Raw genomic sequence first — 23,930 nt, forward strand, 5'->3', positions numbered from 1 at the left:
ATATCATCATACCTTCATTGTTTCTGGGTAAAATCCTGGAATTCCTTTCCTAAGGGCATTGTGGGTCAATCTACAGTATGTGGACAGCAGTATTTCAAGAAAGCAGTTCACCATCAGCTTCTCAAGGGCAACCTAGGGACAGGCAATAAATGTTGGTCAGGCAGTGATGCCAGGTACTATGAATGAATTAGAGTCACAGAGATGTACATCATGAAAACAGATACCTCACAGTCCAAGTTGTCCATGCCAACCAGCTATCCTAAATTAATCTAGTCCTTTCAAAAACAACTGGAAGATCTACTACTTTTGGCATCGAGATGTGGTTATCCTCAGGGAGTACAAAAGGGTAACCAAGGAGAAAAGAGGGCCCCTGAAAGATCAGCAAGGCAGCCTTTGTGTGGAGCTGTAGAAAATGGGGGGAGATACTAAACAAGTATTTTGCATCAGTATTTACTGTGGAAAAGGATATGGAAGATATAGACTGTAGGGAAATAGATGGTGACACCTTACAAAATGTCCATAATACAGAGGAGGAAGTGCTGGATGTCTTGAAACGCATAAAGGTGGATAAATCCCCAGGACCTGATCAGGTGTACCTAGAACCCTGTGGCAAGCTAGAGAAGTGAGAGCTGGGCCTCTTGCTGAGATATTTGTATCATCGATAGTCACAGGTGAGGTGCTGAAAGACTGGAAGTTGGCTAATGTGGTGCCACTGTTTAAGAAGGGTGGTAAGGACAAGCCAGGGAACTACAGACCAGTGAGCCTGACGTCGGTGGTGGGTAAGTTTTTGGAGGGAATCCTGAGGGACAGGATGTACATGTATTTGGAAAGGCAAGGACTGATTAGGGATAGTCAACATGGCAATCATGTCTCACAAACTTGATTGAGTTGTTTGAGGAAGTAACAAAGAAAATAGATGAGGGCAGAGCAGTAGATGTGACCTATATGGACTTCAGTAAGACGTTCGACAAGGTTCCCCATGGGAGACTGATTAGCAAGGTTAGATCTAACGGAATACAGGGAGAACTAGCCAGTTGGATACAGAACTGGCTCAAAGGTAGAAGACAGAGGGTGGTGGTGGAGGGTTGGTTTTCAGCCTGGAGGCCTGTGATCAGTGGAGTGCCACAAGGATCGGTGCTGGGTCCTCTACTTTTTGTCATTTACTAAATGATGTGGATGCGAGCATAGGAGGTACAGTTAGTAAGTTTGCAGATGACACCAAAATTGGAGGTGTAGTGGACAGCGAAGATTACAACAGGATCTGGATCAGATCGACCAATGGGCTGAGAAGTGGCAGATGGAGTTTAATTCTGATAAATGCGAGGTGCTGCATTTTGGGAAAGCAAATCTTAGCAGAACTTATACACTTAATGGTAAGGTCCTAGGGAGTGTTGCTGAACAAACAGACCTTGGAATGTAGGCTCATAGCTCCTTGAAAGTGGAGGTGCAGGTAGATAGGATAGTGAAGAAGGCGTTTGGTATGCTTTTGTTTATTGATCAAAGTATTGAGTACAGGCGTTGGGAGATCATGTTGCGGCTGTACAGGACATTAGTTCAGCCACTGTTGGAATATTGCGTGCAGTTCTGGTCTCCTTCCTATCGGAAAGATGTTGTGAAACTTGAAAGGGTTCAGAAAAGATTTACAAGGATGTTCCCAGGGTTGGAGGATTTGAACTATAGGGAGAGGCTAAACAGGCTTGGGCTGTATTCCCTGGAGCGTCGAAGGCTGAGGGGTGACCTTATAGAGGTTTACAAAATTATGAGGGGCAGGGATAGGGTAAATAGGCAAAGTCTTTTCCCTGGGGTCAGGGAGTCCAGAACCTGAGGGCATAGGTTTAGGGTGAGAGGGGAAACATATAAAAGAGATCTAAGGGGTAACTTTTTCACACAGAGGGTGGTACGTGTACGGAATGAACTGCCGGGGAAGTAGTGGAGGCTGGTACAATTGCAACATTTATGAGGCATTTAGTTGAGTATATGAATAGGAAACATTTAGAGGGATATGGGCCAGGTGCTGGCAGGTGGGACTAGTTTGGGTTGGGATATCTGGTCGACATGGACAAGTTGGACCGAAGGGTCTGTTTCCATGCTGTACGTCTCTATGACTGGCAACTGATTGATCCATTTAGCATCCAATCAAAGAAAGACTGATCCTGGCCAGCCAAACACAGAGAATATTGAAAACAAAGAATGAATGGACTCTGACTGAGTTTTGGGTTGGAGAAAGTTTTTGTTTTCGAATCTGCTGGACTGGGAAACTTTTTTCAGTTTTGATCTTAAGTCATTCTTTAGTTATTGAACTGTTGAAAGTTGTTAGAAAAGAATCCCAGTCAGTAAGAAATAAGTAAAAATTCTCCACAGACTTTCTGCATTCACCTGTGACTTTGGAATTCAAGCAAGACACACAGTCCTCCATGCCTGGATACAATCCACCAAAGGATTCCATGAAGGCCAGGTATTCATCATTGAAATGGTTATCAAACTGGCAATGTATGATTCTTTAATTTTAAAATAATTATCCCTTTACTATGTCTGTCGATGTGTGAGTGAGGTTTATATTCAAAGAAGTTTGGGCTTAGATCATTGACATTAATCGGATTGCTTTGTCATTTATCTGTGTTCTGCTAAAGTTACATTTTTAAATAAAAATTAACTAATTATTATTAAGTTATAAACTTGGTCTCCAAAATCTCTTATTGTAAAGTCTGGTTATGAACATTGAGCAATTTTGAGGATCATTGAATATTTTAATTCCATTGTGTTGCAAATCCATTGATAGTAAGGTTGGTTTGTTTTGGATTGCTATCCCTGTGTCGTAACATAATTATGGCCTCAGCATCGGATTTTTGGAATGCAGACAACGTACGTCTGGAATTCGTTTTCTAGTATCCTTTAGATTGGGTAATCTGACCAGTCTTTTGTATTAATATTTAAGATGGCACTAGAAATTGTTAAAGATTTTTTGGAAGTGCCAGAAATTTCCCTGGTATTGTTGCGAGTCACACGTCAAACTAAACCAGCAGAGTTAGCCAGTAGACTGCAAATATTACTACAGTGAGCTGAGAAGGCAGACATTATAGATTTAACATTGAAACAGTTGAGTTTAATGGAAATGTCTGACAGGTTTAATAATCCAGGCAGTACAAGGAATGAATCAGTGAACCTTCAGTTGCAGGTAAAGCAACAGGAAATGAGAAAATTAGAGTGGAATTCCAAAGAGATTTTTAAAACTTAAAAAAAAACAGAGAAGGAGAAAGAATTCAAAAACAGAATTTGAACATAAAAAATGCTAGAGAAGCAAAAGAAAGAAAGGGAATTTAAATTGCAAACATTGCTGCGTATCCAGCTAAACCAGACGTTTGGGAGAGTCTGGAGGAGGAAGGGCCTAGTCATAATATGCAGTTTAGTCAGATGTTTAAGGTTGTGCAAGCTTTGTCAAAATTTGAAGAGAAGGGCATGGACATGCTTTTCATATCACTTGAGAAGGTAGCAACCCAAATGGGGTGGCCAAATGCAGATTGGACACTGCTCATACAAAGTAAATTAACTGGTAAAGCAGAAGAGATTTATACATCCCTGTCAGAGGACGGTTCTAGAGATTATGATGGAGTACGAAGGGATATTCTAAGTGCATATGAATTGGTTCCAGAAACATACAGGCAGAGTTTTCAGAACTTACTGAAACAGCTCAGGTAAACTTGCAAGGGGTTTGAGTTAAACAAAACAATTTTGATAGGTGGATAAGAGCACTAAAGACTGAAATTACTTAGTATGCTCTCACTGAAATTATTCTTAAGGAATTTAAAATGTTCTTACTTTCTGTCATAAGAATTCATATAGAAGAATAAAGGGTAGCAATGGCAAAGCATGCAGTTATAATGGTTAATGATTATGAACTGATCCATAAACTTTTATTTTGTCACCCCCAAACATTTGAGAAAAATAAGTGGCAGAGTGAAAGGAAGGCAGGTAGCCAAGACAGAAAATTGACAATAAGGAATAACCCAGGAACTCATCCTGAGAATAGAAAGGAAAGTGCTGAGGATAGAGATGAAGTTCAGAAGCTTAAATATTGCCTCTGAGAAAATGTACAGCAAATTACATCACCATTGTAAATGACATCACCAATCCAAGGAAACCTAAACACATGAATCGAAAGTGGATCACTACCACCAGTGCTTCACCAGAGGTTCACTGGTGATGTTACCTAGTATGGTGATGAAACGTCTGAAAACGAACTTTCCAGCTCAGCGAGCAAACTTACATCCAGAACTTCTCATTTGGAATTGTATTATTGTTCCTTCATTGTCACTGGGTCAAAGTCCTGGAACTCCCTCACAGAACTGAGAGTGTCCATACTCTCCTCAGGAGTGCAATTAAGAACAGTTAATAAATGCCAGCCTAACGAGCAATGACCTCATTCCATGCACAATTATTTTTTAAAATGCTGCTGAGGAAGCATTTACAAAAAAGACACAAACAAAATGTGACATGGAGCATGGTAAGACTTTCTTTTTGGAAAGTCCAATTGATCTGCAGTTTACCCAGCAAGGATATTATTGTATCGTCTGAACAAAACTTGATGTTTTGCACCAGCGTTAGACAAATACAAATGACATCAGGTACTAAGGATAACAGAAACTGAAGAAAATTGTCCTAAAGTGACATACATGATCTTTACTTGTCAACTATTGTAACTTGCTACTTGTCACATAACTGTGAACTAGCGGCATAGGTAAGGAACATGATGCATTTGAATTTTCTGAAAGTGTTTGATAAAGTCCCACATAAGAGGTTACTGTGCAACATTAAAGCACATGGGGCTTAGATTAATATACTGGAATGATCGAAAATTGGTTAGCAGAAATGAAACAGAGAGCAGCATTAAAGAGGTATTTGGAGTGGAAAGTGGTGAACCAAAGGGATCACTGCGTGGGCCTCAGGTATTCACAATATCTATCAATGATTTGAATGAAGCAATTTAATGTGTTTTACAAATCTGTAGACACAAAACTAGGACAAATTGTGAATAAAGCAGAAAAGGCTTTGAAGTGATTTAGATTAGCTAAATGACCGGTCAAATACATGACAGATGCAGGGTAACATGGACAATTGTGAATGTATCCACTTTGGCAGGAGAAACAATAGACAGTCTTAAAATGTTGACAGATTGGAAAACACGGATGTATAAAAGGACATGGGTGTTCTTGTAGCAAAAGAATCATGCAGGTGCAGCAAGCAGTTAGAAAGGCAAATGGTATGTTGGCTGTTACTATGAGGTGATTTGAATAACAGGAGTAAGGATGGGCGGCACGGTGGCTAGCACTGCTGCCTCACAGCGCCGGAGACCCGGGTTCAATTCCCGCCTCAGGCGACTGACTGTGTGGAGTTTGCACATTCTCCCCGTGTCTGCGTGGGTTTCCTCCGGGTGCTCTGGTTTCCTCCCACAGTCCAAAAGATGTGCAGGTCAGGTGAATTGGCCACGCTAAATTGCCCGTAGTGTTAGGTAAAGGGGTAAATGTAGGGGTATGGGTGGGTTGCGCTTCGTCGGGTCGGTGTGGACTTGTTGGGCCGAAGGGCCTGTTTCCATAATGTAATGTAAATGTAATGTAAAGGATGTCTTGCTGTAACTGTACAGGGTCTTGATGAATCTACATTTGAAGCTTTGTGTGCATTTTTGGTCTCCTTATCTAAGAAAATATATATTTGCCACAGAGGGAGTATAGCAGATTCACCAAGTGTTTCCTGGCATGACAGACTTGTCATATAAAGGAGAGCTTGGGCTGTTTCGGCCTATATTTAATGGAGTTTAAAACAATAAGAGTGTATAAATTTCTTACAGGACTGGACTAATTGGATACAGGGATGATACTCCCTCTGATTAAGAACTGAGATAAATTTCTTCACTCATAAAGTGTTAATCCTGTGGAATTCTCTGCCACATAAGGTGGTGGAGGCCAAGTCATTGAATATAAGTAAGAACTGAAAAGTTCATTTCCAGACGTTTCATCATCCTACTAGGTAGCATCTTCAGTGGGCTTCAGGCGAAGCACTACTGATAATTCCTGCTTTCTCATTACTTCTCTGGGTTGGTGATGTCATTTCCTGTGGTCGTCACATCCTGTTCTACTACCCCCGGAGAGAGAAAAACAGGACATGACATCACCACAGGAAATGGCATCACCAATCCAAAGATACCCAAACATATAAATAGAAAGCAGGAATTATCAGCTGTGCTTTGCCTGAGGCCCACTGAAGATGTGACCTCGTGGGGTGACAAAACATCTGGAAATGAACCTTCCAGCTCAGCGAGCAAACCTACATCCAGAACCTCAACCTGAGCTACAAATCTTCTCAAAACTTGCTAAATTTAAGTAAGAAATAGATGGATTTCTAGACAATAAATACTTCATAGGGCATGGCGAAGCAGCAGGAGTATGGTATTGTAACAGACTGATCTGCCATGATCATCTGAATGCCAGAGCATGCTCAATAGGTTGGATAGCCTCCTCTTGCTCCTATTTTCCATGTGAAAGATCAAAAATCCAGAAGATGTAAAATGTAAAATCTTGAGGCTTTGGATTCACAAGGCATCCAGGACAATGACATCTGCGTGAAGTGCCAGAGGGCAGCAGTCCTAGAAAAGCATGGTGCTGATTTGGAGCAGCAGCTCTTCTCACTGTGTGCCATACAAGGAGGAGAGGGTTTCTAGAAAAAGCATACCAGAAGATGGTCACTCCACATTGTGATAGGTTGGCAAAGATGCAGGTAATTGCTAGCCATTTACTGAAAGGAAAGATGACAATAGCTCCAGGTAAACCAGGACACCTTGAGCTGTGTAACAGATATAAAACTGTAGATTCCTATTTAGTGTATAACATGACTGAGTCAGGAATGGATGACTCAAGGGAAAACCCTGTTGCCCGAAACTGCACTGTAAAGAGAGGGAGGCTAGTAGGCAGATTAGAAAGTGATTACTAGTGGGTAACTCAATAATTCGAGGCATAAAGTTCAAGTTTGCAGCCGAGATTGAGAGTTCTGTACAGTCTGTGCCTCCAAGTGCAAGGGTTCTAGACATAACAGAGCAGCTAGATAAACTTCTGGAAAGGGACTGAACCATCAGTGCTTGTGGTTCATGTGGGAACCAACAACATAGGGAGGGATAGTGTGGAGGACTTGCATGATCAGTTACAGGAGTTAGGGAATATGTTGAATTACAGGATCTCCAGTAGTTTTGGAAATACTACCTGTGCCACGAGCTTTACAATTTAGACAAAGGCAGATCAGGGGTAAATGTTTGGCTTGGGGGATGGTGTAGAAGAGAGGGGTTTCGATTTTTGGGAAAGGAGAAAGCTATTCAGAAGAGATGGGCTATACCCAAATAGAAATGGAACTAACCTCCTGGCTGAGACAGTAAATATTCCAGTTGGGGCAGATTTAAATTTGTAAGGTAGGGAAGGGGTCTAATCAGCCTAGTTTTGGAAGTGATCATGGATGAGTGATCATGTGTGTGAACATGACACACATATGTCAAAGGTATCATATCCAATTTCCCAGATTGAATGGTCAGGATAGTTTTATTCCACAGAGGTCTAATTGATGATTTTGGGGCCTACACAAAAAGCTGCTGCCAAGTTCAAATATTAGTTGAATGGTTAAGATGATGGCTAAGAAGCAAAATGCATGGATTGGTAAATTAGGGTGAAAGAGAGCAGTGGTAGAAGTCTTTCCTGTGTCAGAAAAAGTAATGTGGTTAAACAACCTTCAAGAACTTATAATGGAGATCTCATAATAGTCATCCCAACAAAAATAAAGGTAGCAAAATCAGTTGGAGTATGCATAATTTAAAAATGCAATACTTTTCAGAGCCTTTTGTTTCAACAGAGCTAGAAGTCCTAATGTAGGTGAGGTTTTGGTGACTGCTAATAAACCTGAAAATAAATTGATGAGACGCAAAACCAAAGGGAGTTAGATAGTTGGGACGTGTACTTTATTCTAAGATACTAAGATGAATCACTGTCCCAAACTTAGATTTGTACTGAAAATGTTTGAAGATTGCATTACAAGGTTCATCTTCATTCCTGACTTGAAAGGGTTCAGAAAAGATTTACAGGATGTTGCCACATTTGGAGGATTTGAGCTAGAGGGAGAGGTTGAATAGTCTACGACTGTTTCCCTGGAGCATTGGAGGCTGAGGGGCGATCTTATAGAGGTTTATAAAATCATGAGGGGCATGGGTAGGATAAATAGACAAGGTCTTTTACCTGGAGTGGGGAGAGTCAAGAACTAGAGGGCATAGGTTTAGGGTGAGGGGGCAAGATATAAAAGGGACCTAACGGGCAATGTTTTCATACATAGGGTGGTGCATGTACGGAATGAGCTGCCAGAGGAAGTGGTGGGGCTGGTACAATTACAGCATTTAAAAAGCATCTGGACGGTAAATGAATAGGAAACATTTAGGGGGAAATGGGCCAAGTGCTGGCAAATGGGACTAGATTATGTTAGAATATCTGGTTGGCACTGAGGAGTTGGATCGAAGGGTCTGTTCCCGTGCTGTACATCTCTATGACTCTAAGAGCTTATGTTCAAAACATTGACTCTCCTATTCCTCGAATGTTGCCTGACTGGCTGTACTTTTCCAGCACCACACATTCTTTGGATAGTATTAAGTTCAGCAAAACAATTGAATAAAAGAATAGTAAAATTTTTGCAAGTACACTTTGAGAAATCAACTTCTAAAAAACACCAATTAATAAAGCACTATCACTCACCCTATATCTCTACATTTCCCCATGGATAATCCACCTAGTCTACATATCCCTGGACACTATGGACAATTTAGCATGGCCAATCCACCTAACCTGCACATCTTTGGTCTATTTGAAGAATCCAGAGCAACTGAAGGAAACCTATACTGACATAGGGAGAAGATGCAAACTCCACACAGACAGTCCCCAGATCTCTGGTCTCCACCCAGGATCCTGGCACTGTGAGACAGCTCTGCTAACCACTGAGCTGCTGTGCTGCCTCTTATCTTTTGAATGGCAAAGGCAGATTCAAAGAGCCAAAAGCCTAGTCCAGTTCTTGTTTCTTACACAAAACAAAACAAATTTCCTGGAAGAACTCAGCAGGCCTAGTCCCATCTGTGAAGAGAAAGTAGAGTTAACGTTTTGAGTCTAGTGACCCTGCATCAGAACCTTATTTCTTACATTCTAGCTAATCGAGAAACCATAGCACCTAGTGATGTGAACCCCCCTCCCCTCCGAATAGTAACTATTAGCAGAGGTTCCAGTTACAAACGCTGATATTGAATCAAAACTGTTCAAGTAGGAAATATTTTTTGCAGACAGAGCTAGGTGCAGAAATGAAACTGTTAAACATATGCCGCAATGGAGACAAGCTACATTTTGACTTGGGCAAAACTAGGTTACGCAAGCTCAGACTCATTCGTACCTCAGCCTCCAGTAATAAAAAGGGCCGAGTGTGTTCAATACCACTTCGCTGGGCGACGCAGGGACCTAACGTGAAGGCCAGTGGGTCGTTTTATTAAAGCAACAGAGAGTGGGCACGGTACAGAAGCGGAACCCTGGAGGCGAGGCGCAATAGGCCACAAACCAGCTTTATGATGGAGCGTGGTCCGGTTTCGGTAAGGGGAATGTGAATTACGGAGAGGGAATAGGAATAAGGGGTGTCCGGTCTCCCGGAGGGGCAGAGGGATGGATAAGGGAGGACATCATGTCGAGGAGACACTCTCCGCTCGCTGTCATCAAATGAACCGCCGGTTCCCCCACGCTCTCCTCTGATTGGGCAACCGCGGGGAGAACTTGTCTCCCATTGGACCACTGCATAGACTGAGTCAAAAGGACCAACCAGGCGGCACGTTACTCGGGGGTGGGTTTTTTTTTCAGTTAATCTCGAGAAATTTGAATGTTTGGTGGAAGAAGGTGCAACAGGAGGAGAGAGAGGTACAATGACAGGAAGGAAGGAAGGAAGGAAGGAAGGAGAATGGGAGAGGCAGCAGGGAAGATGATGGAAAAAGGGAGAGGTGGGGGGTAGGAGGAGGGGAAGTGGGAAAGGGAGACTGGGATCGTGGAAGGGGAAGTGTGGGACGGAACGAGGGTGTGGGAGGGATCTAACTAGGTCTTCCAGATATGATAAAGTTAACATGTTGATTATTTTAAAAAAAAACTTAAGACATCATTTTCTTCTATCGCATAGGTAGGTTTATTGGAATAAAAAAAACCTCGCACTTCCTTCCTTTGTTGATAGATACAGGGGTATACCTCCACCTGTTGAGTTACCTTCGCCATTCGAATGTCAATTCCCTGCATTATTTCCACATTCCATAATGCCATTAATCTCCACAAATCTATTTGTCTTGAAGTTGCTCAATGGATAGGATGAATAGTCAAGGTCTTTTCCCAGGGTCGGGGAGTCCAAACCTAGAGGGCGTATGTTTAAGATGAGAGGGGAAAGATTTAAAATGGACCTAAGGGGTAACTTTTTATGCAGAGGGCGATGTTTGTGTGGAATCAGCTGCTGGAGGAACTGGTGGAGGCTGGTACAATTACAAGATTTAAAAGGCACCTGAATGGGTACATGAATAAGACTGGTTTAGAGGGATTTGAGCCAAATGCTGGCAAATGGGACCAGATTAATTTAGGATATCGGGTCGGCATTGACGAGTTGGACCGAAGGGTCTGTTTCTGTGCTGTATATCTATGACTCTATGGTTAAGTATTCTGTATCCTCCTCACAACTAGAAATCTCACCCACTTCAGGTTGATCGGCAAAACTATAAATGATACAATTTCTCTTTTAAAACTGTAGTTTTTTTCTTCAGCTGTTCTTCATTTTAAAATTAATCTGTTTAGAAATGTTATTTAGCATGGTCAATCCTCCTCACCTGCACATCTTTGGACTATGGGAGGAATCCAGAGCACCTGAAGGAAACCCGCACAGACATAGGGAGAAGATGCAAACTCCACACGCTGTCACCAGGTCCCTGGTCTCCTCCCAGAACCTTGGCACTGTGAGGTAGAGGGCTAGCCACTGTGCTGCCCCTTATCTTTTGAATGGTAAAAGTAGATTCAAAGAGCCAAAAGTCTAGTCCAGCTCTTGTTTCTTGCACAAACAAAACAAATTTCTGGAAGAACTCAGCAGGTCTGGTCCTATCTGTGATGAGAAAGTAGAGTTAATGTTTCGAGTCCAGTGACTCTTCATCAGAGCCTTATTTCTTACATTCTAGCTGATTGAGACTCTACCACTTGGGAAACCACACCACCTAGTCATGTGACCCCCCACACAAAAAGCAACTATTAGCAGAGGTTCCAGTTACAAATGTTGACATTGAATTATTAACTTTTAAAGCTGTTCAAGCAGGAAATAAGATTTTTTTTTTAGATTAGATAGATTAGATTACTTACAGTGTGGAAACAGGCCCTTCGGCCCAACAAGTCCTCACCGCCCCGCCGAAGCGCAACCAACCCATACCCCTACATTTACCCCTTACCTAACACTACGGGCAATTTAGCATGGCCAATTCACCTAACCTGCACATCTTTGGACTGTGGGAGGAAACCGGAGCACCCAGAGGAAACCCACGCAGACACGGGGAGAACGTGCAAACTCCACACAGTCAGTCGCCTGAGGCGGGAATTGAACCCGGGTCTCTGGCGCTGTGAGGCAGCAGTGCTAACCACTGTGCCACCGTGCCGCCCACATTTGCAGACAGAGCTTTGGAATGGGTGAGATTTGAGCCTAGGTCTCCTGGCTCAGAGGTGGGGAAATTACCACAGCACTACGATATATGCTGTAGCTTTATAAGTCTTACCAGGTGACATTTTAGCGGTGTAGTTTCTGATTGCGTATGAACATATACAAGAAAAAAAAATGCAAAGTTCAGTATTATAATTTTACTTCTATGAAGACTAGAGTCAGGTTGTCATAATGTGATAGATATTGTTCTTATCTGGCACTCAGGTCTGTATGATTAATGAGCGGTTTAATTGTTGCTTAAATATATCATCAAAATGGTTTAGTCAGGGCTTAGTACTCTTAAAAAGGGACATTCGGGACTGAATTCTTCCAAATATTAACATGAGATTTTTATAATCATTCACTTGCTGTAATAATTTTCTTACAAGTTTTAGACATAGATTGTTGTTTTTCTTCCTTATAGTATTTTATCTGTTTGGTCCTGGTAATTAAATGTGAATAAAGAAATGTTCAGTGTTGACTACGCTACACTAGATGTCTCGCCTGCTAAATTTTATTTGTGAATTGCTGGAATACTTTGGGATATCATCTGACTTGGTAAGTTCACAAAATTCTTGAGTTTGATTGTAAGTGGGGCTTGATTGTTAAATGTGGGTAAAAGAAATAGATGTAAAATATTGAAGCAGAGGTGTCTTGATCGTTCTGTTTAAGCTGTGTATCTCTTTTTACTCATAAGACTAACTTTAGAGTATTATAACAGTCTTAAAATGGCAAATTGCAAAACTTTTTTGGCTATAGTAAAATCAATGCTTTTAAACATTGTAGCATTTTTAATGCTTTGCATTTAAAACAAAAAATTTTTATAACTGTGCCCATTTGTATTTTTTTAAAGCAGCTTTTCCAGCAATGGCAAAGCAAGCCATATGGACAGACTCGGAGTGTTGTTCGAAGGATAGGATCATTACTTCCTTTGAATCATTGGCCTAGGGTCTGTTTTCAGGTCAGATAAGCATTAAAATAATTGTACGAAAATTGCCTGTCTTTAAACATTTTTGTCTTAGATCTTAGTGATATTTTCACATTTCAACATTATTTCGAAATAGTTTTGCTTGTTTCCATAAGCTGACAGAAGTGTCAATTTCTTCATCTTCCGATGTCTTTAAATATTTTTAAATTTAAGACATGCGCCTGAGAATTTTCCAGATTTTATGATTGTAGTTTTGTGATGTATTATTTCCTACCAATCTTGTCTCCCTTTTTAATTTTGCTTTTTCATAGGCTTTCCAGCAATGCCCAAATTCTAACATTTCTTGGCCATCTTTAATTGCCCCGAGAAAGTGATGGTGCGCCACTTACTAAACCACTGCAGTTTATATGGTTCAAGTACGCCCTCAATTACTGTCAGGAAGGGAATTCTAAGATTTTAATCCAGTGACAAACAAAAATACACAGGCAGTGCTCACCATCACCTTCTCCAGGACAGTTAAGATGCACAATAAACACTGGTCTAACCAGCAACTTTGACATCCTGTGAACAAATAATTAAAAAAGAGAATCTTTGTTGTGCTGCTGAGTAACATCATTTTAAATAAAACAACTTTAGATGAATGGTGTGTTTCCATACAAATTAACGTTAAATCTTTGAGTTAGGTTCCTTGGAATATTGTCTTTTTGCAACCAAGAAAATGTATAGGTTATCCAGCTGTATTAAGCATGTGAATTCTTCACAGAAATAGTGAGCATAATAAATCACAGCATGTGACAAAAATGTACATTTATAGTTGACAGGTGAGTAAATGGCGTCACTCTCTTTTCAACATCAGGTTCGTTATCACCATTTGCTGGACATTTGTTGTTCCTTTGTCTGTCTATGTCTGTTCAGTAGTGTTATTACACTGCTGGTGCAGATGCGACTTGAACGCAGGCCTCCTGGTTCAGGGGTAGGGATACTACCACTATGCCACAAGAGTCCTGTAAAACCCTTTGTTTTTGTTTCACCTCTTTTTCTAATTACACATCTCTGGAGCAGGTGGAACTTGACCCTGGGCCTCCCAGTCCAGGCGTAGGGCTATTACTGCTGCTGCACAAGTGGGGCCAAGACTTAAGGAACTACAAAGGAGAAAAGACTGATGTAGTTATCTACAAATATTAGAGCAGAACCCAGGATGTGTGGATAGAAATAAATCAGGAGATAGAAAAGGCACGTAAGAAAGGCGCTATTACAATAATTAAAAATCAGACAACAGGTTATTATTTGGAAGTTTTTCTTGGAAGCATTAGCTTTTGGAGCGCTGCTTCTTCATCAGGTAGCTGTGAAAGTGCTCCAAAAGCTAGTGCTTCCAAATAAACCTGTTGGACTATAACCTGGTGTTGTGATTTTTAATTTTGTCCATTGGTTCAACATCAGCTCCTCCACATCATGACTATTACATTAATTAAGGGGGACTTCAATATGTGGGTGGGATTGGGAAAATCATGTTGGTAGTGGATCCCAAGAAAAAGAATTTGTGGAATTTCTTTAAGATTTATTTTTGAGCAGCTTGTGGTAGAGTCCATGAGTGAACAGACAATTCTGGATTTGATCATGAGGCAGACTTGATTAGGGAGCTTAAGGTGAATGAACCCTTAGGGGACAGTGACCAGAATATGATAGCATTCACTCAGCAGTTTGAGATCTAACGGTATTTAATTGAGTAAAGCTAACTACAAAAACATGAGCAATGAGCTGGCTAGTGTTGATTGGAAGGGGAACCTAGCAGGAAAGACTGTGGAGCTCATGGCAGGGGTGTTTGGACGTAACTCAAGAGACACAGCAGAAATTCTTTTCATAGTAGAAGAAACATAGCAAGGGGGAGACGAGGCAAACCAGCGACAGCATAGCAACAATGTGGTGAAGATTATTGGGAAGCCTTTTAAAAACCAGCAGCTAAGGGGGGGGGGATGAAGGTGAAATATGAGGGCGAACTAGCAAGTTGTACAAAAGAAGAACTGCAAGTTTTTTTTAAGATATATAAAAGGTAAGAGAGTGGCAAAAGTGGACATTGGACCACTGGGAAATGAGAGTGGAGGAGTAGTAACGGGAAACGAATGCCAAAGGAATTGAATAGGTGCTTTGCGTCAGTCTTCATGGTGGAAGACGCCAGCAGCATACCAGAACTTAAAGAAGGTCAGGGGGTAGAGGTGAGTGTTTTGGCCAATACTAAGGAGAAGGCGCAAGGGAAATTGAAGAGTCTGAAGAGGATATATTACCTGGACTGGATGAACTATACCCAAGTTTTGAAGGCGATAGTTGAGATAATTGTGGTTGTATTGGTGGTGATTTTTCAGGAGTTAGGGATGATCCCACACGACTGGTAAAAGGATAATATAACACTTCTGTTTAAGAAGGAAGATAGGCAGAAGACAGAAAACTGTAGGCCAGTTACCCTGATCTTGGGCATTGGTAAGATTTTCAAGTTCACAATGCAGTATTGGTTTGCGGATTACTTGGAAATGTATGGTAAAATGGGACTGAGCAAGCACAGCTTTGTCAAGGGTTGGCCATGCCTGACAAAACTGTTAGAATTCTTTTGAGGAGATAATGAGCAAGTTAGACAAAGGAGAGTCTGTGGATGTGATCTAATTGGATTTCCAAAAGGTGTTTGTCAAGATGTTGCAAGGAGGCTGCTAAGTAAGAGCCCATGCTGTTATGGGTAAGGTATTTGGCATGGATAGAGGATTGACTGACTGGCAGAAGGCAGAGAGTGAGCATAAAGGGGTCTTTTTCAAGATAGCAGCAGTTGACTAGTGGAGCAATGCAGGGGTCAGTGTTCATGTTATACAATACCAATCTGGATGAAGGAACTGAGTATCATTGCTAAGTTTGCAGATGACACAAAGATAGGTGAAGGGGCAGGTAGCGCTGAGGAAGTGGGCAAACTAGGATTTGAACATGCGAGGAGAGTCAGCAAAGAAGTGGCAGATAGAATACAATGTGGGAAAGTGTGATGTTATGTAATTTGGTGTGTAAGAACAGAAGTGTGCACTGTTGGAAGAACTAGCATCGATGGACATAGCTTGAGTGAAGGGACAATCCTTTAGAACTGAGATGAAGAGGAATTTGTTTAGCCTTAGGCTGGTGAATCTTTGGAACTCGTATTGATGCAGAAGACCATGGAGGCTAAGTCATTGAGATTGGCTTACTAATCAAGAACCGATCAAGGGTTACAGGAAGAAGGCAGGAGAATGGGATTGAGAAATATATTGGCCGTGATTCAATGGCAGAGCAGACTGTGTGGGCCAAATGGCCTAATTCTGCTCCTTTACATTTATAGTCTTTTATGAGTCGTAGCTCCATTATCGTCAAAGCATCCTATTATCATATAGCTATCTGCACTTGTAGCTCGTCCAATCTTGTTTATATTCACATAATTGCATAGTAAACTTATTTCATACCTTATTTAATTTCCACTCATTTTGACCCTGTATAACATCTTGCAAGTTTCTACATTTGTACTATCTGTCTGAGTTCTGTGTATAGCTTGTTTTTCCTTGATAATACTTCCTTTTCTTCCACACCCCTGCCAAGTTAACAACAAAAAGGTTAATTATTTTCAATTTATTCTCTGGTTGATAATTCACTGAGTAGTGTGAATAGTTTTCCTGATTTATCACAGCCCTTCCAAATATTGAACATCTCCATCAAATCTTCTCTTTGTTCTCATATGCTCCAGTTCCATTGGGCTGAATTTGTTTGTATTTTGTTTCAGGGAGTTCTATGGAAAGCTTCGATCTGTAAACCCTGGTGACATTTCTGGTTCAATTCTCTGCTTCTTACCTTATTAATTATGCATCCTGCCTCCATGGTACCACTTGCATAACCTTGTGCCCATCAGAGACAGAAGTGCTTGCCAGTGCAGGGACTTTATGGCAGCATGCATCCCGCTGCACACATTGTTGAAATACTGCAAGCCATGCACTACCCTTAGTATTTTGCTCTACAATTCCAAATGACATGACTGAGGGAGACAAGTTGCCACCCTGCTTTGCAAAGACGATGGCACCAGACACATCTAGCCTGATCTATATAGCCATCTGAGTCAGTGTAGTATCTAAGGTCTGGAGGATCTCGCAGCAATGCCACAAGCAGGTTAAGGATTGTCTGTGCTCCTCATGGGTAAATGCCACCATTTTCTTTCTACTACCTCACACTCAGTCAAAGTCCGCCACTGTACCCACCTCCCAAGAAACTTCATGGTCTCCCACTCTCACTATTGCTGTGAGGATAGTCCTTTTTTCCCTGTGAGGAGACCAGAGCTTAAACCCTAACTGAACACCAGTGAGCAGGTTATTGCTTTGTAGCATTGCTTCATTCCATTGTTTTGCTAATAATTGAGAGCTCGATAACCCCTTTGAGCTGTCAATGAAACTGTGAACTTGGAAACCGTGATGAGAGTTATAGATAGTGGAAAGCAACCAAGCGTTCATAAAGAGTCCTGAGGCAAATGTCAACAAGCAGCTATTGTAAATGTTAGAATAATTTTTTTCTCTCGCTCGGTAGGATTTTTTAGTTTAAATTTTAAAGGACTGTAGTTTTAACTTGCTTACTACTGATCTTATCTGCCAAATGCCTACTTCTCCACCTATTTTCTAAGTTTATATTTTGTACGTTTCAAGGATCATGTCTTCTGCTTCATAACCCATAGTGTGTGTTATGAATTTAAGGTCTCTTCTGCAGAAAACTTGGCGTCTCGTTGAATTCAGGTTCAGGTTTGCTTCATTGAATCTTTACCTACGTTTGCAAGTCAAGTTGAAGGGCCTAAAAATAAGTGAATAACAGCTAGGATTTGGGAGTCTTTGAATTAGGCTGGTTTGCAACTTTAAAAGTTCAGCACTAGTAGCTTCTGTTTTTTGTAAAACTGCTTCTAAGTAAGCAGAACCCCCCCCCCCCCACCACCCCGCCTCAAATCCACCCAACAGAACATCCTGTTGTTTGCAGTTGATGGATATAGAGTAGTAATGTAATTTATTTCTGGAAATTCACTTTTGCAGGTCACTGTTTGATTTTGGAGTATTTTGGCAAACCCCCATTAAGTTGATTTCAGTACGAGTGCTTATTACTTGTTGAAATTTATTTTTCATCACCTTTATGTATCTTGTTTGTAAATGCATATGTAATTAAATTTAATTGATATAACATTTTGCCATTTTATAGCTCTTAGAAGGACTAAATGTGGCAGACTCTTGTAACTATAGCTATAAACCTACAGTTCCATCTCTGGCTGATGTACCATGGATTGCTGATGATGAAGGTGAAACTTTCACTCGCTTTAGGTGTGTAAACATACCCTAGCTTCTTTAATGTATGTATATTTACACATTGTTTTTTTTTTTCATCTGTCCATAGTGTCCTTTGAGAGATTGGTAATCATACAAATGTGGCACTCCATAGAGCTAAGAATGTGCTGCCAGAATTTTATGGATGTGTAGAATTTACTTCTATTTATGTAAATTTACAAAATAATCAAAATAATATTGGGCCACGGTGAAATACTCTTTTAAAATAGGCTTATGCTTATCAAGAGAATCTCCCAGTCTTAGTGCTTGCCATATGTGTATTGGAAGTATCTTGGAAATTGGTTTTCAAACTGGCCACTTTATGAATATGCCTTCTGTGGCCGTCAAGTGAGACTTGAACCCAAAGCATGTGCCTCAGAGAGAGAGTGAAGAGCACGGACAAGGGAGCCTAATTTTTAAAGTGAAAGGCAGCAAGGCTCGTCTGGATTTGAGGGGGAAACAATTTCACCTAGAGAGTGTTGGAAATCAGTCTGCAAGGCAAGTTGAGGTGGGAAACCTCACAGCCTTTAAAATGTACTTGGATGAACACTTCAGATGTCATAATGTCTAAGGCAATGGGTCAAGTGATGAAAAATGAGGAGAAAGTGAGGTTTGCAGATGCTGGAGATCAGAGCTGAAAATGTGTTGCTGGAAAAGCGCAGCAGGTCAGGCAGCATCCAGGGAACAGGAGAATCAATGTTTCGGGCATAAGCTCTTCTTCAGGAATTCCTGAAGAAGGGCTTATGCCCGAAACGTCGATTCTCCTGATGAAAAATGAGGCTAGCGTAGATTTTTTGGTGCAGATTTAATAGGCTGAAGGGCCTCTTCTGTACTGTATGGTTCTACTGCTGCCTCAAAGCAATGCAATCACAAAATGGAAACATTATCAGTTACCATCTTTCATAAAATGTTTTAACAAGATCTAACTCACTACAGTGTAATATTAATAAAGGCTGTTGAGTAATTAATGGTTAGACCATTATATCCAAGACAAATTGTGGAATGAAAATGTTTAAAACTTGATGAGTACAAAAGACTTGATTGATCTGTTTGTTTATTTTTTTCAAGGAATGAAGTTCGCCCTCCCAAAGCTGAACAGGTAATCAACCTGAAGCAAGAACGATGCATACCAATGATGTCGCTAAATTATCCAAAAAATGGGAATAATACATCAAATGAAAATGCCTTGAATAAAATATCTCAACTTGAAGATGAGTTGTCTCGTCTGAGGTCTCAAATTGCTATGCTTATCACACTGCAGGATCAAAGATCGGGTACTCCCTGTAAGTTTTATGGACACAAGTTGTGTGCATTTATGTAGTATCTCTAGTTGTAAGCTTGCATTTATTTGGGACCCTTAATGATATCTAGATGTACCAAAATGCTTCACAGCCAGTGAAGCATTCAATAATAATCAATATGTTGATCACTGAAAAAAATCTTTTTGTTGACAGAAAACTAATTTGAGCATCAAAGGTAAGGAGGCTTTGCAAAACTGAATTATGCAAAGTAGGAAATACTTTTTTTCAATGCATATTAGTGAAATATGACTGACCTTTCAAGAGATTTTTGATTAGACTGTATCTCGAATATCATGTTTTAGTTCTGGTTACTGGGTCACAAGGGGTCACAGATTTTGAAAATGGTTCAGAAAGAATAACCAGATTACAGTCACAATGAGGATGGATTGAGGGCAAATTGAAAAACATGGTCAGCTTTTCAAGACTAAAAGGAGAGCTCCATAGCAGCAAAGTGTATTGTTTTTATACAAATGGTAATTCTGGAGCATAATTCCAAGTCTAAAAGTAAATTAAAGAGGGATATTAACCTTAATTCAAAAACAATTTAGGACTGATGTTGTTGAAATGTTCAATTATTCTATCTTTGATTAAGTTTTATTGGACTGTTTTTAAGCTTAGTGATTCATTAGTTACGCCTGGAGTAATGACTCAGATCTTAGCAACTTGTTTCTCATTTATTTTTCTAAGAGCTGAAGCATGGAGTAGACTGGAGTTGCAGGCTTTTGAGAAATCATTGTCAATACATTTCATTATACATGCACAGAATCTATCTGTTATTTCTGCTTTGCTTGGAGATATAAAATGTATAAGAAAATAGTGAACATAACAGGCAAATTTCTTTGCACAATGAGTAATCAATGTATGGAATGAACTTTACACAAATAAAAAGAAAAATATTGAAAACTTTTATGTAAGTGAATGTTGGGGCAATGAGGATTGTAAATTCGGAATAGATAATTGGAGTGGACTAAACACCTTATTGTATTCTATCCCTTTTGCAAAATGCTAACAATATAGGATGAAATACGCGTGTTTAGTAAAACTTCCATGATGAAAGTAGGATTTTTCAAATGTATTTTTCAAACCTTGTAATCTTAGAAAATATTTTTCTCTTTTGAGCATAAGGATAAATAGGAAATGGCTAAAATATAAAATTAATTCCCACATCAATCTCACCAAGGAACATATGGAAATTTGATCCAGTCGGTTCAGCAATCTTAATTGCACCTAGCTATTGACTGGATATTTTATATTTCATTTGCTTTTTTTTTGTTGATCATAATCTCTTATTAGGAATTTGTATTTCAATATTTCAGCATTATTCAGGATAAAATACTCCCTATGCTTAACTCAGTTGGGACTAACTGGCTTTCACATTTCAGGTACGCCTGCTATTTCCATTCCTCCTCCAAAGCTAACATCTACACCATTTGATGTTTTGTGTGATCCATTGGGGAATGCCCTACCTCCTCCACCTCCGCCTCCTCCTCCACCTCTGCCAATGTCAACTGCTAAGAACAGTGCTGCATCATCTAGTAAGCTTGGTGAAGAATCCCAAGCTATGAAAAGCAATCCTAGTCATGTAACCATCAAATCAAAGCTCACGGAAAACTTACCAAATCCCTTCAACATGATGGATGTCTTGAAGGATATGCAGAATGTCAAATTAAAAGTAGTAGCAAGGTAAATGTTTTTCTCTTTCAAACTGCTGGAATGGAAACATTTCGTGGATTTGGCGTGTTTTGACAATATTCTGATTCATAAAGGTCACCTGGTGGAACACCCATGAGGAAGAAACCACCAATAAAGACACCTGTCTCTGATCCAGCAGCGCTGATTGCAGATGCTTTAAAACGCAAGTTTTCACACCGATACATGAATGATTCTTCTGATTATGAAAACGAGCCATTTGACTTCTCTCCACTGTCCAGTCCAGAAACTTCAAAGGTATGTTAGTTCATGGGAAGCGGTGAAATGTTGAAGTTCCTTAGTGTGTTTTCCAAAGTTTTTGTGTTACATGGTAGTTGTTTAGAAAGAAAAAATGAACAGTTTAGTTCCATAACTTGACATTGTGAGATCATTCTAAATTATATGGAAATTTCTTGATGTAGGGTCACAATGTTAACCATTTCTCCACAAAAGCTGGCAAATGTGCTGAATATTTTGTTTTTATTTCATTTCCAAACTCTGCAGTAGTTTGCTTTGCTAAAGTCTTTTGGAAGTTCTTTCATAGTAATGAGTGTGGCTATGTAGATAATCCCAATTTGATTTTGGATCTCTTAATGGCTAAGTTATCTTTTATCATCCCAATACAGAGTTGATTGGATACCCCAGCTGCCCTCAGGCACATCTTGGAATGGTGGCGTTGCATTTGGCCCCCAATTTCCATATTTCTAGTGCTAACCTCCTAGGCCTGCATATTATCTGAGCTTTAAAACAAAAAGATGTTTTGAAATTTTTTCTGTAGAATTGATTACAATGTATTTTGATTTGCATTTAGTGCACAATTTTTAAACTTCAAGATTTAACTGACTAAGAAATGAAAATGTTCATCTTTTTTGGTTTTTGTTTATACCACTGATCTGCTTCTGTATGGGGATTCCTTAGTGCCAACAAAATTAGCAATTAATTATCTTACAAAGTCTTCTGCACATTTTCATAATCAGAAGAATCATTCATTCTTGAAAAATATTAGAAAACTGGTATAAATATAATTTAAAGAAGTCGACATTTGTAGGAGCATGTTTTCTTTTTTAAAAACGTTCTTTACCTATGCAAATTATTTGACTTGGTGCATGGATATGTGCTTTTAGGTTATTAGATAAAGTAAGTTAATCAGCATTATTCCAAGCTAGACAGCTAATTCAGCTAGAATAGGGATTCTCTTCAGCTAAAATATGCTTCAGGATAACTTATTAACATGTAATGCACTAGACATTGTGGCAGAGTGGCAGTGAGTATGAGAATGGAATGACAATTCCTCAATGAACAGGGTGACTAGAGAACCTGAGTCCTTTTTACAATAAATATTTGAAGAGGCAAAGAATTAAAGACTACAGGAAATAGTAAAGAGCATTTGAGCAGGGATAATGTCTATAAAGTAATAAAACATTGTAAAGAAACTAATGAGCATGTGCATTGAAGTGTACCAAAATATTTGCTTCAATATCTTAATGCCTTTTTTGCCCTCTTTCCTCTCTAGTTTGGCCAACATGACCTGAAGCCCAAGAAACAAAATATCTTAAAGACTCATCAAATATTGTAAACAGCAGAGTTTGATGACTCTTCATAGCTGTTACGTATACTGGAAAAGAGCTGGCAGCATAGTGCAATTGTAATGGACATAATAGTAGATACTTGTTTACAATAATTCCTATTTGTAAATTATCCACCCAGATAAAATACTTTTCTAGTGGAAGGTTAAGTCAAGATATTGTACATTTTAAATTAGTTTTTTTTTGTTAGTTTCTCTACTATTTGTGAAACCACTCTTAACTTTTTAAAGATTTTATATTTCTCTCAAAATAGCAAATTGTTAATATGCGAAAGTAACAGACCCGTATTTGTTTGGACGATTATTTTGGTGCACTGAATATTATGTTTAATCGATGCATTTCTTTCTGCTTGGGATTGTTTATAAATTCTGAAACTGTTGAAGATTAAATCTTCAATCCTGTTTACAATGAAACAACATTTATTTAAAATATACTGGAGAAATCAGTGAACAAAGAAGAGTCTAATCAAACTCAACGTGTCTGTGAAGAGAGAAACAAGGTTGCTGTCAGACCTTCTGGGTTTCTCTAGTACTTTTTTTTTGAATCTCGAGCATTCAGTCAGAGGTGGGTGAGGCTGTACCAGAATTATGACGGTTGAGTCAAAAAAATGATGTTAAAATGTATTTTGCAACACTGAGATTACAGATTCCATTAGTTTGCTGATGTTAAAGGTAAACAACATTAAACAGGGCAACTTTACATGAGGATTTATTGTACTGACCTTCTGTCATTTGTGACCTCCAAGTTGTCCAAGTAATAACCATTTCATTTCTCATCAAAGCTATGTGATAGTTTGAGTCACTGATAGCATCCTCTGCAAGATCGAAGACAATGACTCCACCTTGTAATGATTTTCAGATCAGTGACATTTAGTATATTAATGGAGGAATTATATTAGGGCTCAGTACATTGGAAAGCAGTATTCTTACTTTGGTTCCAATCTATCCTCAAAAACCACGTCTGCCATCATAGTGGGTTACTTGTGTTCACCAACAGGGAACAGGAATGGAATTTCCACAAAAGAAAGAACGACTGGAATGGTTGCAAAAAGCTGAAGATTTGACTCCATTTAAACTATGAGTTCTAGGGTTTGCACTATACCAGGGTGCATATTCTACTCCTTTTGGTTTTCTTGCTACCTGCACATGTAACCAACTGCAATCAAGATAAAGTATTTGCCTTTGAAGAGGGAAAGTCAAGGACTGGGAGAGACCACAAGTCAAAAGTTTGAACATGGGGAAATACCACACACCATAGAGAGGACATCACAGAGCTGTTGTAGATACCATTTGATTTTTGCCACGCAGAATTAAAGATTGTG

General features: G+C 39.7%; 2 protein-coding genes across 3 annotated transcripts in view; one reads left to right on the top strand and one right to left on the bottom strand.

Moving 5' to 3' along the window:
• The window catches only part of armc1l (armadillo repeat containing 1, like), a 31,791-nt gene extending 22,073 nt beyond the window's left edge, over positions 1-9,718 (bottom strand). The window contains exons 1-2 of the mRNA XM_087981938.1: positions 9,454-9,718; positions 13-132 (exon numbers count right to left, since the gene is read on the bottom strand). The gene's annotated coding sequence lies outside the window, so the exon portion shown is untranslated. The remainder of the gene's footprint in view (positions 1-12; positions 133-9,453) is intronic.
• A 230-nt stretch (positions 9,719-9,948) lies between these two features.
• Positions 9,949-23,468, top strand: mtfr2 (mitochondrial fission regulator 2). 2 transcript variants are annotated; one of them, XM_087981951.1, is made up of 8 exons: positions 9,949-9,965; positions 12,182-12,315; positions 12,614-12,718; positions 17,912-18,030; positions 19,102-19,316; positions 20,717-21,017; positions 21,101-21,281; positions 22,537-23,468. In XM_087981951.1, the coding sequence occupies exons 2-8, from the start codon at positions 12,253-12,255 to the stop codon at positions 22,597-22,599; spliced, it is 1,047 nt and encodes a 348-aa protein (XP_087838077.1). In that variant the 5' UTR covers positions 9,949-9,965; positions 12,182-12,252; the 3' UTR covers positions 22,600-23,468. The 2 variants fall into 2 exon arrangements, with proteins under 2 accessions (XP_087838077.1, XP_043542026.2); XM_043686091.2 differs by having other exon boundaries at positions 12,611-12,718; positions 22,537-23,466.
• The last annotated feature ends 462 nt before the right edge of the window (positions 23,469-23,930 follow it).

Source organism: Chiloscyllium plagiosum, unplaced genomic scaffold (assembly GCF_037043375.1).
Source record: "Chiloscyllium plagiosum isolate Xiang-an unplaced genomic scaffold, Cpla_swu_hap1 HiC_scaffold_3, whole genome shotgun sequence".
Classification (NCBI taxonomy): domain Eukaryota; kingdom Metazoa; phylum Chordata; class Chondrichthyes; order Orectolobiformes; family Hemiscylliidae; genus Chiloscyllium; species Chiloscyllium plagiosum.

What these genes read in the sequence shown, in the direction of transcription:
- mtfr2 (XM_043686091.2), top strand. Translation starts at nt 12,253, where the DNA reads ATGTCTCGCCTGCTAAATTTTATTTGTGAATTGCTGGAATACTTTGGG. An exon ending in GAAACTTTCACTCGCTTTAG is followed by an intron (nt 18,031 to 19,101) that starts GTGTGTAAACAT and finishes ATTTTTTTCAAG; the next exon opens with GAATGAAGTTCGCCCTCCCA. An exon ending in AAATTAAAAGTAGTAGCAAG is followed by an intron (nt 21,018 to 21,100) that starts GTAAATGTTTTT and finishes TGATTCATAAAG; the next exon opens with GTCACCTGGTGGAACACCCA.